Source organism: Castor canadensis, chromosome 17, assembly GCF_047511655.1.
Source record: "Castor canadensis chromosome 17, mCasCan1.hap1v2, whole genome shotgun sequence".
In the NCBI taxonomy this organism is placed as follows: Eukaryota; Metazoa; Chordata; class Mammalia; order Rodentia; family Castoridae; genus Castor; species Castor canadensis.
In genome coordinates this window covers 46,417,822-46,434,407 of record NC_133402.1, presented here as the reverse complement: position 1 = coordinate 46,434,407, position 16,586 = coordinate 46,417,822, and the positions used below count along the sequence as shown (strand labels likewise).

The 16,586-nt window shown below is 40.9% G+C and overlaps 1 protein-coding gene and 1 non-coding gene across 3 annotated transcripts in view; one reads left to right on the top strand and one right to left on the bottom strand.

The window, feature by feature from the left end:
* Positions 1 to 13,876, bottom strand: part of Sacm1l (SAC1 like phosphatidylinositide phosphatase) — a 54,858-nt gene extending 40,982 nt beyond the window's left edge. For both annotated transcript variants that reach the window (XM_074059207.1, XM_074059208.1), the window contains exon 1: positions 13,719 to 13,876. In XM_074059207.1, coding sequence (XP_073915308.1) covers positions 13,719 to 13,750 — 32 coding nt within the window. In that variant the 5' untranslated portion in view covers positions 13,751 to 13,876. The remainder of the gene's footprint in view (positions 1 to 13,718) is intronic.
* Positions 13,877 to 14,191: 315 nt separating this feature from the next.
* Positions 14,192 to 14,264, top strand: Trnar-acg (transfer RNA arginine (anticodon ACG)). The gene has a single exon. It is a non-coding gene; the product is annotated as a tRNA-Arg (tRNA).
* Positions 14,265 to 16,586: the final 2,322 nt, after the last annotated feature.

Sequence of the window (16,586 nt, the reverse complement as noted above, 5' to 3'; positions counted from 1 at the left end):
CCCCTCTCCAAACAGCCTGTTTTACTATAAAGTAAAATTGGGTCACATATATTTTTATATTAATTTTTTTATTAAATAAACTTTTGTAGTAGTATTAAAAAACACATCAGTTTGACTTGAAAAAGAAACTCTTCAGTCTGGGGATGTAACTCAGTGTAGAACACTTGTCTAGCATGCACAAAGCTCTGGGTTTGATCCTCAGCAACACACACACACACACACACACACACACATACACACACAAGGAAGTTGATTTTTTTAGCCAGACGTACTGGTATGTACCTGTAATTCCACTACTTGGGAGGCAGAGGCAGGAGGGCTGATTGTCACAGGCCAGCCTGGACTACAAAGCGAAGAAGGAGGGGGGAAAGGAGAAAGGAGGAAAGGAGGAAAGGAAGAAAGGGAGGAGGAAGGAAGGAAATAATAATCAAACCTAACTTAGTATATTCAACATCATGCAGAAAGCAACACAGCATAGCAACACCACAGTATAAAGAACTAAACCACCTATGTTGTACAACCTTAGACCAGTCACTCATCCTTTTCTGTTCCTCCCTAGTCCCTTAAAAGAATAATAGCAGATTCATCACAAAGTACTATTGTACCAATTAAATGAACTAGGGTTTGGTAAGCACTTAGTACTTAGTAAGCAAGAGATTAGGGGCTGGGAAGGGGCAAAAATACTAAGAAATGCATTTTTAATAAAACATTTCCAAGAAATTATTTAAAATAAATTAACATTCAAAAATTTTTAGTTAGAAAGCCTCACATACATGCTCTTGGAAAAAACCTCATATGTAAAAAATACAATGCAATAAAATGAAATAAAGTGGATAAAATGGGATTGCAATACACTAGTCAAAACTTAGTCAGCTTTGTAACCAGACTCTAATAAAAATGAAGTTGGTTCCCAAAGAGATAACTTGGACAGTTCCAGCAAGCAACTCAGTTAAGGACTGACTCAAGATGTGGGGAAAATGAACAGCAACGTTAAAGTAAAAACGCAGCCTTGCGGGCACTAAGCAATCCAGATGCAGCAGAACTCTAAGCCATTGACTGAGACTGCTGTTACTCTGGGCTCATCCCACCAACTTACTTTCTCCTAAACCTAATCATTATTGCTCATAAACCAGATCTGAAAGAACCTGCACCTGTGCAGCAGCCAACGTGAGCACTTTTTCCTTTCTGCTGAATTGTGCTCCCACTGTTCTGACTCATGTAGTCCATGGAAAATCTTACACAAAACCCACACAACCATCACTGATATCATTTCCTATTTACCAATAGTAAGTTACTTGGTGTTGTAGAACTGTGTCCTATAGCGGAACACACTGTACTTGCACTGTACTGTTTGATTATGCTAAGAAAAGTCATTTTCAAGCAAAATACTGTTCAACAAAGAAGGAAAATTTGCTTCAAGCATGGCAGTCTTCAATTTAACCTAAATGTAATGATCCATTCCCTTTTATTGTTAAATATATTCCATTATACAATATGCCACAATTTGTTCACTCATTTGTTGATGGCTACTTGGGTTGTTTCTGGTTTGGCGTTATAATGAATGAAAGTGCTATGAACATTCCTGTAAATCTAAAGGCAAACAATGCATTTCTTTCTCTTGGGTAACTACCCATAAGTAGAATGCTTAGATCAAACCAGTACAGTATATATATGTTCCAACTTGTGCAGAGAAAAAGGAGGGATTGTGGGCACAAGAAATCTTTTCAGGGTAATAAATGTTTCTTCTATCTTAACACTGGAAATAATTTCATGGGTGCAAAAAAATGTGCCAAAATTTATAAAACTGTGCATTTTAAATGTGTGCAGTTGGTTGTATGTCAACTAAATGTCAATAAAGCTATAAAAAGAAAACAAAGTGAGAAATCCTGAAACAAAAAATAACTTTCAGGGCTGGAGGTGTGGCTCAAATGATAGAGCACCTGCCTAGCAAGCGTGAGGCCCTGAGTTCAAACCCCAGTACCACAAAACAAACAAACAAAAACTTTCAGACTATTTTTCATTACAGAGTAGTTAGCTCTAGTCTTAAATCATTTAAAAATTTTGTTTCGGCCTACATCTGCAGAAGACACTCCATGCACACATAAGCAACACTTTCCGTGTAACAAGTAGTGATGAACACCAATTGAAAAGGTGCTGTGTGCTAAGTATTACACAAGCACCAGCAACCAAAGGCAGATGATGAATAAAACATTAAATACCAAACATAATCTTTAAATAAAAAGCAGACCTAAAAACAAGATTCTCTTATATAGCCTTTTGAAAAAAGTGTTGTCTAAGAGGCATTTTGAGAAGTTTCACCATTGAGTCTGTCTGTCTGTCCATGCCCCCCATACCCCTTGGTCTTTGAAATGCACGTGTCAGTGCAGCAGATGCCCCAGTGTATTCTCTGGGGCTTGACAGAGCTACATGAAATGCTTTTTCACACAAGGCCAGTGATGTCACAGAACATCTGTCTCACCTCAAGTGTCCTATGAAACTCCATGACCTTGTTTTAGAAGGTTCAAATGAATTAACAAAGAACCTCTCCTCACCTGACATTTAAACTGACTATAACATTAACAAAAACCAGACCATTACCAATGCTGCTTTAGTATTAAGCCAACAATGACTTATTCTAGTCTAGTAAGGCCGAAGCAACCATCCAGAATCAGCCAGTCAGAACACTTGCAGCCCCTATTTACATGGGAAATCAAAACTCACAAAACTGATCATGCTTCTAATTAAAACACTACTTCAACAAATTATAAGAGCAGTGGATTAGAAGAGTTATACTGAAAAGGTCTGGACATTTGCAATTAAAAAAAGTACAGGAATTCTAATCTTGACCATGCTAATTATGCAATGCTAGCCAAGTTATGAATATCTACCCAACGGAAGGTCTGTTCTAGGTACTAGTGCTACAAAGTCCCTGGATCATAGAGCTTACACTCTAATGGAAGGGACAATCACTACACAAGGAAGCGATTCAGTAATTTCAAACAGGGAAAAACACCATGAAGAAAATGAAGGTAGAGGGGGTGGAAGACAACCAATCATTTAAAGGACTAAATGAAACAACATGTAAAAGGTCCTGCACAAAGAGAACACATCTCTGTTCATAATGATACCTGAACCTGGCAATGCATTCCCTACCTACCTAGCAGAACAATGAGATCAAATGAGTATTATGACGAGACTTTGCAAAACATAAAAGGCTGACATAGAAGTATGCAACCCTAAGTTTAAACATCCTCTAACAGAGGAGAGGGAAAAGTTGGAAACTTTCATGGCAGGACTCCGAACACTGAACCAAAAAGGTTATTCAATTAAAAAAAATAACACAGCAGACATTTTCTTTGCAACATAAACAATATCTAAGCTATTTAATTTTGATAGAATAATACTAGAATCAAATTATATCCCAATTCAAACATATTGTTTGGACATTTAACTGGGACATATGAATAACAACAACATACTAGCTACATAGCTATGCTTTCATTTGTATCTATTTCCAATTGAATTATTTTATTTTATATGTGTAATTAGATAGTTATTCTAATAATAATTTTTTTTGTGGTACTAGGGTTTGAACTCAGGGCTTCACACTTGCTAGGCAGGCACTCTACCACTTGAGCCCTAATCATGATATTCTAAAAAGTAAAGATACCTAGACTTCACATTTTGGCTCCAAAATTAGTGAAAGATCTGTCGTTATCTTAATACCAAGTTTCTTAATATTTAAAAGGGTCAAAATAATTAATTATAATCTGTATAATTACAACAAACATATTCTTCAAATCAGAATGTAACAAAACTCTGGGGAAAAGCTACATTTCAAAATAAGAAACCAGAGTTGTTTCTTAGGGATAAACACTAACCCAAACTATCAAGGCTATATAAAATAGATCTGACTTACCAAGGATAAATGTTCTGGACTAATAATACAAAAATCTGCTAAAAATTATGAATGGCTTTCTTGATTTATTTGTAAAAAATATGATCTATAAAAAGAAAAAGGCCTTTAGTACAAAAAACAATGTTAGCATAGGATCAGCTTTAAAAAAGACAACATGAGATACGGTTTGCACTCTGCTACTTTTCTGGCAGTCATTTTTATTTGGCATACCTAGAAGTTCAAACAAACTGCAGATAGGATGTGCAGAAAAAAAATCAAGTTTTAGAAGAAGTGATTTGTTACAGAAGTGACTATAGGTTGGCAGAGTGGCTCAACTGGTGGAGTGCCAGTGTAGCAAGGTGAGGCCTTGAGTTCAAACCCCAGTACAGTACTGCCAAGAAAAAAAAAACCAGAATAACTGTAGTAGTACTAAGCAAATGTACTACTGTAGTACTACTGTACTACTGTAGTAGTACTAAGCAAATGTTCCTCCAAGATCCTATCTTGATTACTAAATCTAGGTACTGCCCTGCAGACAGAATTAAGGTTACTAATCAACTGGCCTTAAAACAGGGAATGGTTAGTGTAGGTGCAATGTGATCACATGAGCCCTTAAAAGCAGAAGACAACAGAATCAGAGATGTGACAGAAGGGTAAAGGAGAGAGTTCAGCCCCGAGAACAGTTTAAGGTGTCTGACAAGCTACTGATGGTTCCTGAGATATAGGAACAATGTGTGAGGACAGGAGAGAGGCTTCTAGAAGCTAAGGGTGCTCTAAGCTGATAGCCAGCAATGAAACAGCAACCTTGCCCCTCCACCACCACATGGAACTAGATTCACAAACAACCTGAATGAGCTTGGGAGTGGATTCTTCCCCCAGCCACCAGCCCAGATCACAGCCCTACTTGACACCTTGATTTTTGCCCAGTGAAACTCGTATAGGACTTCTGACCTACAGAAACCATGTGACTGTATGTCTATATTGCTTTAAGCCCCTAAATTTTTGGTAATTTTGGTTAGTTTTCAATAGAAAACTAACATAGTGACAAAATCTCCTACAGAGTGAAGTAATTAATACTCACCTTAACCCTTGGCCAGAACACACCACAAACAGAATATGCTCTACCTGGTTGTAAGCAAAGAGATCTTTCCCTCAACTGAACTTTTAGTGAAAGGCAAAAGATTTATATGACCTACTGAAGAGAAACCAGAGTGTCAACTGAATTTTTAGGTACTTAATGATTGGACTTTTAAAAGACAAAACATTTCAAAAATAATTTTTAATGAATAATCTTTTAACTTTTATTAAGCCAAGGCCTTTCCTGATTTTTCTAAGTAGAAGTACCGACATTTTCCTGACTGGTCAGGGTCTATTTTGAACACAACAATATCTTTGGCAGGCTCCCAGAGGGCACTGTCTTCAAATTCTAGTACTATAGTACGGCAAAAAAATGACAAGTTTTAGAGCCTTACACACCTGGTTTGATACCAGCCCCATGCCAACCACTGGTGAGTCTCTGAACAAAGCATTGAGCTTCCTGGCTCAGCCTTTTCTCGTCACTGACAGGTGAGAGCAACTGAGAGAACACATGAGACACGAAACAGGGGTAGTTTTACTTTTCTAAATGACCTAAACCTCACTAGGTTTAATGTTTTTCACTTGTCTACTGTCTTTAGTCTCCTGACAAAGCCACTACCACTGCTTCTATTTGGCTGCTTCAGTGAGATATCTAAAACAAAGTTAATAGTAAACAGGCTTCAGAGAAGGTCTGTCTCACCCTGTCCCCATCTCACACTCCCCATACTACTTAAAAGTCCATGGGTGGTTGTATCACAGCCATCTTGTTCGTGCTGGTTAGAGACCTAACCTAAGTTAACAACTGTATTCTGAAAGACAAAAGAGCTACCACAATTTATTTCTCCAGATAAACGGTACAGTACTTCTTCAATAACTAATGTTATGAGTAATATAAAAAGACTACTCAACATACAATCTTAGAAATCAAATTACAGATTAAGGTAAAGAGTTCTAGCCAAGGGTCCTGGGGACTTTGCTTGATCTTACCTCTCAGAGGAGTGCTGCTAGAATCTAAGTTGTGGGTGCTACTGTCCTGCTATTCTCATGTCACTGAAATGCTATTTCTAGGCCTAAGAATTCAAGCAATGAAAACCGGAACAATGACTGTCAACTAATCAACATTTCTAGGGACAATAATTGTAAGTAATGATTGAGAATCCTACTAATCACAACAGCATGTGTCATCCCAACTCACAGACACCTACGCGTGCCCTTGCTGTCTTCTTTTCCCTCTTTTCGCACTTGATAACTGGCCTTCATATTGACCTGAGGTGCATGTGTCTTACGTAGTAAACTGTATTCTGTAAGCTTTACACTCCCCAGACTTCATTTCAAAGCTAATGAGATCAACTTTTAACTATCACTTATAGTCAAAAACAAATGAGTGAACATTTAGTGACAAAATTTTTGCTGGAATGTTATAGTTTTGTTGCTATTTTTTGTTTTTGAATCTTCACCAGTGGCCTGACCCTGCAAAGAAAAGTTCTAAGTGTAATCCATTCCCCTTAGCATTTCTCATGCAAAAAGAAAGCAGTTGCTCAATTTTCTTTGAAAATATAGTAGGTTTAGTCAGTGAACACCTACACTGCTTTTTCACATAAGCTCCTTAACTAAAGTTTTCAATGGCACAATGACAATCAGAATTTCAAACAATGTTTTCCTTTCTCTTACATAAGAAAAGACCTTGACAAGTGAAGCTTTAAAGTAGATTTGAAGCTGGGTGCCAGTGTCTCATGCCTATAATCCTAGCTACTTGGGAGGCCAAGATCGGGAGGATCATGATTCAAGACTAGCCTGGGCAGAGTTTGAGAGATTCCCATCACCAAAATAACCAGAGCAAAATGGACTGGAGATGTGGCTCAAATGGTCATGTTCTGCCAGGATTTTCTTCAAAATTACTCAGCGCCAAGAGGTTACCCTTGCATTCTCAATTAACAAATACACAGAACTGATGGACTTCATGAAAACCAAGAGACTCACTAGTAATCAAAACTCTAGGAAAATTTCTCTCGCTATTGCAATAAAAAGGGCGCTCAATCATTGTGATGCTCCTCTTTTCCATAAAACTCTATCACATACTTGGGAGGAAGAGATAGGAAGATCATGGTTCGAGGCCTGTCAGGGCAAAAAAAGTTAGCTAGATTCTCTCTCAAAGAACAAGTCAACTGTGGTAGTATATGCCTTATAATCCCAGCTATGCAGGAGGTACAGGTTGGAGGATCAAGGTCTGCCTGGGCAAAAAGTGAGAGGTCCTATCTAAAAAATAAAGCAAACAAGACTGGAGGCATGGTTCAAGTAGCACCAGGCCCTGAATTCAAATCTCAGTACCACCACTGGGGGTGGGACCTCTATCACATTACTATATGAAATAGTTCTGTTCTGGGGTTTTTTGGTGGTACTGGGTTTGAACTCAGATCCTCAATTTACCACTTGAGCTACTTACCCAAGCCCATGAAATAGGTATTAGAAGACAAGAAGAATCCATCCAAGATCATTTGGTCATTAATTATGCTGCTGATACAGATCTCTAAAGTTCAAAGTAATATTTTAAAAAGGGACCTTCTCCTATATCAACTATCTGTAAGATGATCAAAATCCAATTAACTATTAACTCTGAACAAGATACTACCACATTCAAGACAAGGAGATTCAACATTAGAGTTCTGGTTTCTGTTGAAGTTGACATATATTATGGAACCTTGTTTGTTTATTTGTTTTTTGTTATTTTGAGATAAGAGAGATCTCACTAGGGTAGCCCAAGCCTTTAGGGTCCAGATCCTGCCTCAGTATGAGTGTGAGGAATATAGGTATGTACCACCACACCTGACTCAAGAAGGAAATTCTGACATGCTACAACATGGCTGAACTTCAAAGATATGCTAGATGAAATAAACCAGTCACAAAAGGAAAAATGCTGTATGATCCCACTTAAATGAGACACTCAGAATAGTAAAATTCATAGGAACAGAAAGTAGAATGGCAGACACTGGGGCCAGAAGGATAAAGAAATAGGGAGTTGTTTAATGGGTACAGTTTTAGTTTTGTGAGATGATGGACGATAGTGATGGTTGTACAACAGTGTGAAAGTACTTAATGCCACTGAAGTGTATGCCTAAAAATGGTTAAGAAGGTAAATTCTATAGCTTTATCACAGTTAAAAATTACCCAGTGCCACCAAGCAAAACAAAACTCATCACCAACATCATGGGCTGGGGCATGGCTCAAGTGGTAAAGCTCCTGGTTAGCAAGCACAAAACCAAGTTCAAAACCCAGTACGGCAAAATAATCATTAAATTACTATTTGCACAGGAACATGGTGACTGGCATGTTGGAAAATTGTACCAAGAACATATTTCCTCAAAATCTTTAAATTTTAAAAAAATGTTTTAAAATTTAATCTAGCTCTGGTACAATATATGTCTGTTTTATATATGAAAAGACAGAACATTTTACCAATTAGACCTAAAGAAGGGTCCTGTGAGCCACTAGACCCATATGCAGAAGGTGCTCACACCACCCCTCACTCAGCCTCTCTTTGAGTTCCAGCAGTATCCCCCTCACTTAGCCTGTTTGAGTACCTCTCCTATAGCCCAGGTTCATCAGGGGCCCAATCCAACTCCAAAACTGGCTACTGTCTCTAGGAAGCCAATTCATTTCATACCCCTCTTCTTCAAAACTCCCAGCCCCTACCTACTTCCGATTTTCTCTATATCCTAAAACCCATTCTCTCTAACAATCAGACTCCTCTAAGGATCAGATCTAAACTCCACCTAATCTGAAGTTCTAATCTACAACACAGTCTTCCAGAGCCCCATGGCTCTCTAAAGAAGGCTCCTTCTTCCAGCACCTTTTGCTCCTCACTCACTTGTGCCCAGCTCTAACATAATTTTTGGAGTGTGTAAGAACTACCAGGACATGGGAGGAAGAGATCAGGAGGACTAGGTTCAAGGCCAGTCCAGGCAAAAAACGTTAGACAAGACCCCATCTCAATCAATAAGCCAGGTGTGGTGGTATGTGTCTGTGACCATAGCTACTGTAGGAAGGAAGATAATGGTCCCAGCCCAGTCCCAGCCAAACAAAGTGAGACTCTACCTGAAAAATAAGTGAAAGCAAAAAAGGGCTGGGAGTGTGGCTAAAGTGGTAGAGCACCTGCCTACCAAGTGTAAAGCTCTGAGTGGGAAAAAAAAAAATCTACAGATTAAATTTGCAGATTTCCAGGCCCCACCCCCTGAGAAAGGCTCACATCAGGCCTGATGTGGGGCTCTGGGATAAGCACGTACAACAGTTAGTGATCTGACACAGCCTAGCATTAATCTAGGCTCTCCAGTCTGATCCCCACCCAACACATGCCTTGCTTAAACACAACCTCTTGTCATCAGTGCCCAATTTTGGGGAGATAATCTTAGCTGCCACACACACACCCCCATAAGAAGCTGTGTGAATGTGAATGTTCACTGTACTGGACAGATTATGTACATCTTCATTACAATGGAGCTTAGATTAAATCTGTTCTCTGGGTACAGCACATCTACAGCCTGACTGGCCTCACGACTATGAAAATCATAAGAAAAGCAACTGCCTAACAATAGTTCTTCAGAAGAAAGGTGCCTGATTCTGTATCTAAAGGATTCCCTGCCTTACACCTAGTTTTGGCTGACCTTTAAAAAAAAGAGGTGCCGAAAAAAAAAAAAAAAAATAATAATAATAATAAAAGGAGTGGGGGGGAAGGGAAGAGCTTTAAATGTATCCAATAATGCACTTGTCTTGCAATTTCAAATCTATCAGTATTTGATACCGATGATTACACAAATGATCTAAAAGTAAAAACGAGCCACAATGTAGGATGTTTAGAATGGTCTGGGAGTTTAAAAATTATGAATTTTAAGCCTGATGTGGTGGCAGTTACCAGCATTCAGGAGGCTGAAACAGGAGGATTTAGAGTTCAAGGCCAGCCTGGATACATGGTAAGACCCTATCTCCAAAAAGGAAAAAATATATACATATATAAGATTTTTTTTGTTGGGGGCTAGGGTTTGAACTCAGGGCTTTGAGCTTGCAAAGTCAGCCACACCTCCAGTCCATTTTTCTCTGGGTATTTTAGAAGATGGGGTCTTGAGAATTATTTGCTGGGGAGGGCTTTAAAACATGATCCTCCCCATCTCAGCCTCCCTAGTAGCTAGGATTACAGGCGTAAGCCACTGATGCCCAGCAATATATAGATGAGTCTTAAATTCTGGACAATATTCTGTTTTTCCATATTAAAAATTCATGTGGACATGTCAGCTATTTTTGATTACAAATGAATCATTTTTATACTTGGCATGTCTGTAGACTAAGGAGAGAGCAATCTGATAAGAGAAAAAAAGGTAATTTGAATAATGCAATGTAATGGAAAGAAAGATCACTGGACTCTGGGTCAGCTGTGTTCCAAGGTCACTGCTGCCATGGTTTTGGCTGTGTAACCTGACTGTGTGAGCAAGGGCAACTACATGACTATCTTTAGCAACGACAGACATTATATATCAACCTATGACTTCACAGAGGCATTGGAAAGACAGCCCCCAGACTGTGTCCTTTCTGAGGTGTCTGTACTGCAAAGTTTGTTTACTCGGGATTCACTGGGGAGTTGCTCTGCACAAACCTTTATGCTACATGCTCGAGAGCATTAGAGAAGTGAACTAGAAGGTGCTTCTGTCACATTCTAGATGCTTATAAAACTGGTTGGAGAAATGAAGTGTATATAACCATCTTACTGTTTTAGGTGGTATTTTAGAGTGATTCAAACAGTACTATGGAATGATCATTCTAACTTTCAGACCTCTTGTCCGTGAGAAAGTAGATGCACCGTAAATCAATCCCAATGTGGAAATCATATGGACATTTGGTGTCTAATCCCTGTGACAGTAACTTCTCCCTTTTAGCTTCAAAGCCTCTTATGGGAGTTCACTGAAAGGAAAGATGCTCTCAGAGAAGGTATCCATGAGGTACTCTGGTGCTTCACCCAATGCTTCAAACCATACAATAACCCTACGATGTACTAACATCCATATTCTCAAGATTAAAAAAAATAGTAACCATTTAGAGAGGTTGAATACCATGCTCAGGCCTCAAAGCATGCAACAAGTTTAAGGTTTTAACCCAAGTCTGTTCTAACCAAATAACCAGCGATCTATCATGGATGTGATCAGCATATAAAGGAGGTATCAAGAAAACATCTGGGTACAGGGTTCAAAATAAAGCCAAGTTTGAAGCAAAAAGAGGATGAGCCAAGACTGGCAGAAATGGGGGAGAGGGCATGGGGCAGGAGCATTGGTTACTTATGGGAAATAAAGTTAGGGCACAGATCATGAAAAGGTTAAAATACAGATGATTAAGAAATGTGGGCCTGGTCCTACAGGTCAATAAAATGGAAGCAGAAATTGAAAGCTGGGAAGTGGGGATGAAACAAGGACAGATGAAAGGTGAACTTTAGGCAGAGATGGACTAGAGGAAAAGCATGGCATAATGAAGGAAAAAATTATTTAGTAATCCGAGCATGTCAACATGTAAGTCCTGTGGCAATACATCTTTCAAAAATAATCAAACTGTCTCTTCTGTATGATCTTTCTAGGCATGTTTTAAAAATGACTACTGTGTCTCCTACCCTTTTGTTTTTTTGGAGGGAGTAGGGTTTGAACTCAGGGCTTCATGCTTGCTGGGCAAGTGCTCTACCACTTGAGCCATTGTGCCAGGCCTTTTCTGTGTTAGGTGTTCTTGAGATAGGGTCTCACAGACTATTTGCTGGCCTTGAACCACAATCCCTCTTCTGATCTCTGCCTCCAGAGTAAATAGCTAGATTGTAGGCATGAGCCACCAACTTTCTCCTATCAATTCTTATGTAGATCAGCAACCAACGACACCACAAATGCATCCAAAAAAGAATACTCCTTGGTCAAAGGCCACAATTTAAAAACTTGAACAGGAGGGCCAAAAAGAAAGAATAAAAACAGAGATTCCAACTAATAAACCCCTTGCTAAAGAAAAACAAATTTGCAAAAGAGGTGTATCTTCACATTTTATGGAAATATTCAAAACTTACAGACTGATAATGAAAGAATAACTTTCACATAACCCTACACTTATTTTTTCACTTAAATTTATACTTTCCATTTCTCACAAAAAAAAAATACAAAAGCATAATTTTCACCATTTAAGGCCCAAATTTCCTCTCACTTTTATAGATCTACAAGATGTTTTGTTTGCTTTGAGTCTGCAATGGTGAGATTTAGTGCCTTGGCAGCTCAAAAACAATCCTCAGAATTCTCAGGTTCTCCCTCTTATTCAATATTTGCCATAAAAAAATTCAACCACATCCTGTAACGTAATGCTGAGCTGCACCAAGCCAAGGCTCCGTGTTGCTCAAACACACTTGAGACTTGGGATAGGATCACAGTAAAGCTTTCAGGTGCCTATCAGATACACAATAACCTAATTCGCCAGCCAAGTAAACGTGATCCTGACCCAGCCAATAAGCTAGCCAAAGTCATTCTGTTTGACTCATTCCCAACAAGGTGAATGATCACCTTGCAAAGGAAAAATGAGAGAATAAGCTGGAGAAGAAAATGTGGAGGACAGTTTGCAGCTGACATTTTCAAAGAAAATTACAATAAACAGGAAATGGCAAAAAGGGTTGAACTATTAAAAAAAAAAAAGTAAGCATTTTTGTTCCGAAATACAGGAGGGGGAAAGTGAAGATGTTCTCCCTAATTTTGCACCCCTAACTTTACAGTGAACCTTTCAGAAGCTTATTAGTGATTCTGGGGATCTGAGGAGTGCTAAGTGCTCAAACCACATTTTTATGTCCTCGTATTTCCCTGCAAAGAAAATGAGAAACCTAGGCTTAAATATTTCAACTTAAATAGGGATAGATGAGCATCTCAAAAAAAATAATTTGCTCCTGCTGTCAAAAACGTTCCCCAGGATCTGACCACCGACTTTCAAACTTCTGTAAAGCATTCCAGTGGCAAAACATAGTTATCCACAGCCAAGAAAAGTGTAGCTGCTGAGAGTAAAACCAAGAAATCTAAGTGCATGTGGTGACTTCTTCAGGGAGAACCAAAGCTTTTCATCAACACCTAGTTTATAACTCTGTAACAACCAGAGCCCATCTCTCAAAGCCTCAAGACGGCTTGACCAAAAAGTCAACCTGCAGTTCCAAAAAGAACCTGCTTTAGGCTGGAGCTGTAGAAAATTTAAACCAAAATAAATTCTTGGGGCCCGTAACAGCATTGCTTGTCAATTTCTTCTGCATCCTCGAGACCTGGCCAAGCAGCTTTCCGTGCCCAGAAACACTGCACAGCCCCAAAGGTCTGTTTTGTGTGCGCACACTAAAGTGCTTCTATAGGCCCATTATATGCAAGAAAAATATTTTTTTTTCCTCCCTGTGCAAAGTCCTGGGTAAATTTAGCCACCACCTCAAAAAAAAAAAAAAAAAAAAGGAGGGGAGGAGCGTGAGAAGGGTCTGCACCGTAACACTGACCCCAGCTCGGCAGCTCGCGGTCCCGCGTGGACGCGGAGACCCGGCGGGCCGGGCAAGGCCGGAGACATCGCAGCTACGGCGGCCGCGCCCCGCGGGAAAACTTGGGGTTGCTAGCGGCTCCCACAGCCAACCCGCCGCCCCCGGACTCAGGAACCGTCCACCAGGCCGGCGGCCCGCGCCCCGCCGCCCCTCACACTCTTCCCGTCCACGCCCCGCGATACTCACAGCTTCAGCCGCTCGTAGGCCGTCGCCGCCATCCTGCACCACCACCTCCTTCCTCTTCGCTCTTCCCGCTTCGCCCCGCGCCGCCACTTCGGCTACGGAACCACCGGTAACCCAGACACTGCAGCCACAGCGGCCCGGCCTCGTCCCACCCCCTCCTCTCCCCGCCCCGCCCCGCCGGAAAGAACGGAAACTAACGGAAGGTGGCAGTGGTCAAACTAGTGCGCAAGCTAGAGAACGCGAAAGATGCGGAGTCCGACGCAGCGAATTGATTGGGGAGTGCTGAAGGACGCCGTGACGTAGCCGCTGCGGATTGGTGGAGCGCGTTTGCTGGGGAAAGGCGGAGCCTGGGGAGCCGTAGTGCGCCGCAGCCGCGACACCCCGCGTAGGGGCAGGAATACCGAGTTAGTGTCAGGAAGCCTGTTGAAACTGCGTAAGAGGTGATCAGCCATCGCCGTGCATAGTGCAGTAACTCAGGGCCAGTGGCGCAATGGATAACGCGTCTGACTACGGATCAGAAGATTCTAGGTTCGACTCCTGGCTGGCTCGGAGAGTGCTCCTTTTGTTTTCCTCTTTGCCACGTTCGGGTTTGGTGTTTCCGGGCCTCTTTGCAAGGGCTAGAATGTGAAGATCAAATAACTTAAATTTTATGCTGTTTTACTCGAAGTACTATCCTTGAAGCCGTGTTTGGATCCTGGAGTTGTGTGAGTTGGTTTGCAAATTGCAAGGCGCCCTTTTCATAATGATGCCCATGAGGTGTCTGTATATGGGGTACGTTTAGGAAAACACACCCGAAGTGGGATTTTGGAGTGCAGGGGGTGCGGCGGCCGGAGGCTGCCTCTCCGATGACGCAGAAGCTCTTTAAGGTATACCTTTCCTCCCTCACCCCCCCATGTTGTCGTGAGAAGGGGCGCTGCGCAGTCCCCAAGACTGGGTGGCTGCAGGTCTGTCCGCCCCCGGGAGGAAGCGCAGCAGTGCGCCTGCGGGTTGTACGGGGGCCACTCGGACCCCCGAGCCTGCAGCCCTGGCCTCGGCGGGCCCGGCTCCAGAGCCAGCCTGGCCCCAAATCCCATCGGGAACCCTTGAGATGTGGTGATGTTACAGTAAGAAGACCCCACCCAGATAATGGGGTGTATCACCCCCTCGTCTTACAGGATCCGAGACCGGAGAAAGCCAAAAACGTCTGCGGCAGAAAGGAGACTCGAACCCTGGTGGTGTCTGAGTCATGAGACCGTCATTAACCACTCGGATCAATTAATTTTTCCAACATGTTTTTCTCCCCACCCCCCACCCCCTTCTCAGGAAAGTATTTAAAACTTGTAAAATACAGGCAATTATGGGAGTAAAAGTAAAGCTGAGGCTGGAGGTGTAGCTCAGGGGTGGAGTGCCTTCTTAGCATGCGCGGGGCACTGGGTTCAATCCCCAGCACCAAAAAATAAAAAACCATACGAATCCCCTTCCCACCATCATCACTACCGACATTTACCTCCCCACTTTAATGTGGACATACCTACACATAGTTTTCCAAACGTTTATGGTCTCTCTATTTTTTGTCTCCTGAGATTTAAGGTCATCAATATTCTTTGGAGATACTCCATCAGGCTGCTCTATTTTAAGCATAATTTTTAAATTGGGGATGTGGGTTGTTGCCAATTTAACACTTTTGAGAACTGATACTGTGTTGAATTATTTTTATGTCTTACAAATTTTCTAGAAATGAAACTCCCAAGTGGATATTTTTGAAGCCCATTTCATGAACATTTTTATATTTTGGATAATTTCAAAATATGAAAGCCAGTATAGCCTTCTATCAACAGCATTCTGTTTATACACATGATAACCAATATTGGATGTATATATTATAAATTAATATATAATTAATAAACATACATTAAGTTACACATATACATTAACATTATAGAACATTGGATATGTGTATATTATACTAGTTCTATATGTATATATATATTTGATATCCAAGTTAGGTGTGCTGGCAACCCCCTGTAATCTGAGGCAGGGCAGCATTTCCTCTCCTTTGAATAAAGTGCAGGTTTAACTGCAGCCCGTCTCCAAGGCTTTAGAAGAGCACTTCCAGCTGGACAGCCTCTGCCCTACAGAGAGCTCCTGCCTGGGCTCTCTGACTGTGTCAGCCTGAAGAAGGAGCTAAGGCACTCAAAGTCTGGCCTTTCTTCACCAGTTGGGGACTGTACACTAAGGCTTTGTGAACATTCAGTGAGACGGAAAGATGGAAAGTAACCCAGACACAAATAGGCATTCTTCTGAGCTTTTTAAAGGCAAACAAGCTAAAGTCATACATTAAGGAAAGCAGTAATAGAACTTGACATCTTGTTTTTCTCTTTTTTTTTTCTTTTTTTGGTGGTGGCACTGGAGTTTGAACTCAGGGCCTTGCACTTTCTGGACAGGATCTCTACATTTGAGTCACACCCCAAACTCTTTTTTGCCCAGAGCCAACCTTGGACCATAGTCCTTTTACCTGTGCCTCCCAAATACCTGGGATTACAGATGTGTATCACCATACCCAACTACATTTGACATCTTTAGCTGAACTTATCCTATAGTGAAATTTTGTTATTGATGTTAATACAAATCCATTAAAAAGAAAAAATCTGCCACAGCTTTCCCAGCTCAAGCTGTAGACTTTTTTTTTTTTTTCTTTTTTGGCAGCACTGAGGTTTAAACTGGCTTCATACTTGCTAGGCAGGCACCCATACCACTTGCGCCACTCCACCAGCCCTTTATTTTCATGATGGGTTTTTTTGAGATAGGGTTTCAAGAACTATTTGCCTGGGGCTGGTTTCGAACCTTGATCCTCCTAATCTTTGCTTCCAATCTCCTAATCTTTGCTTCCCT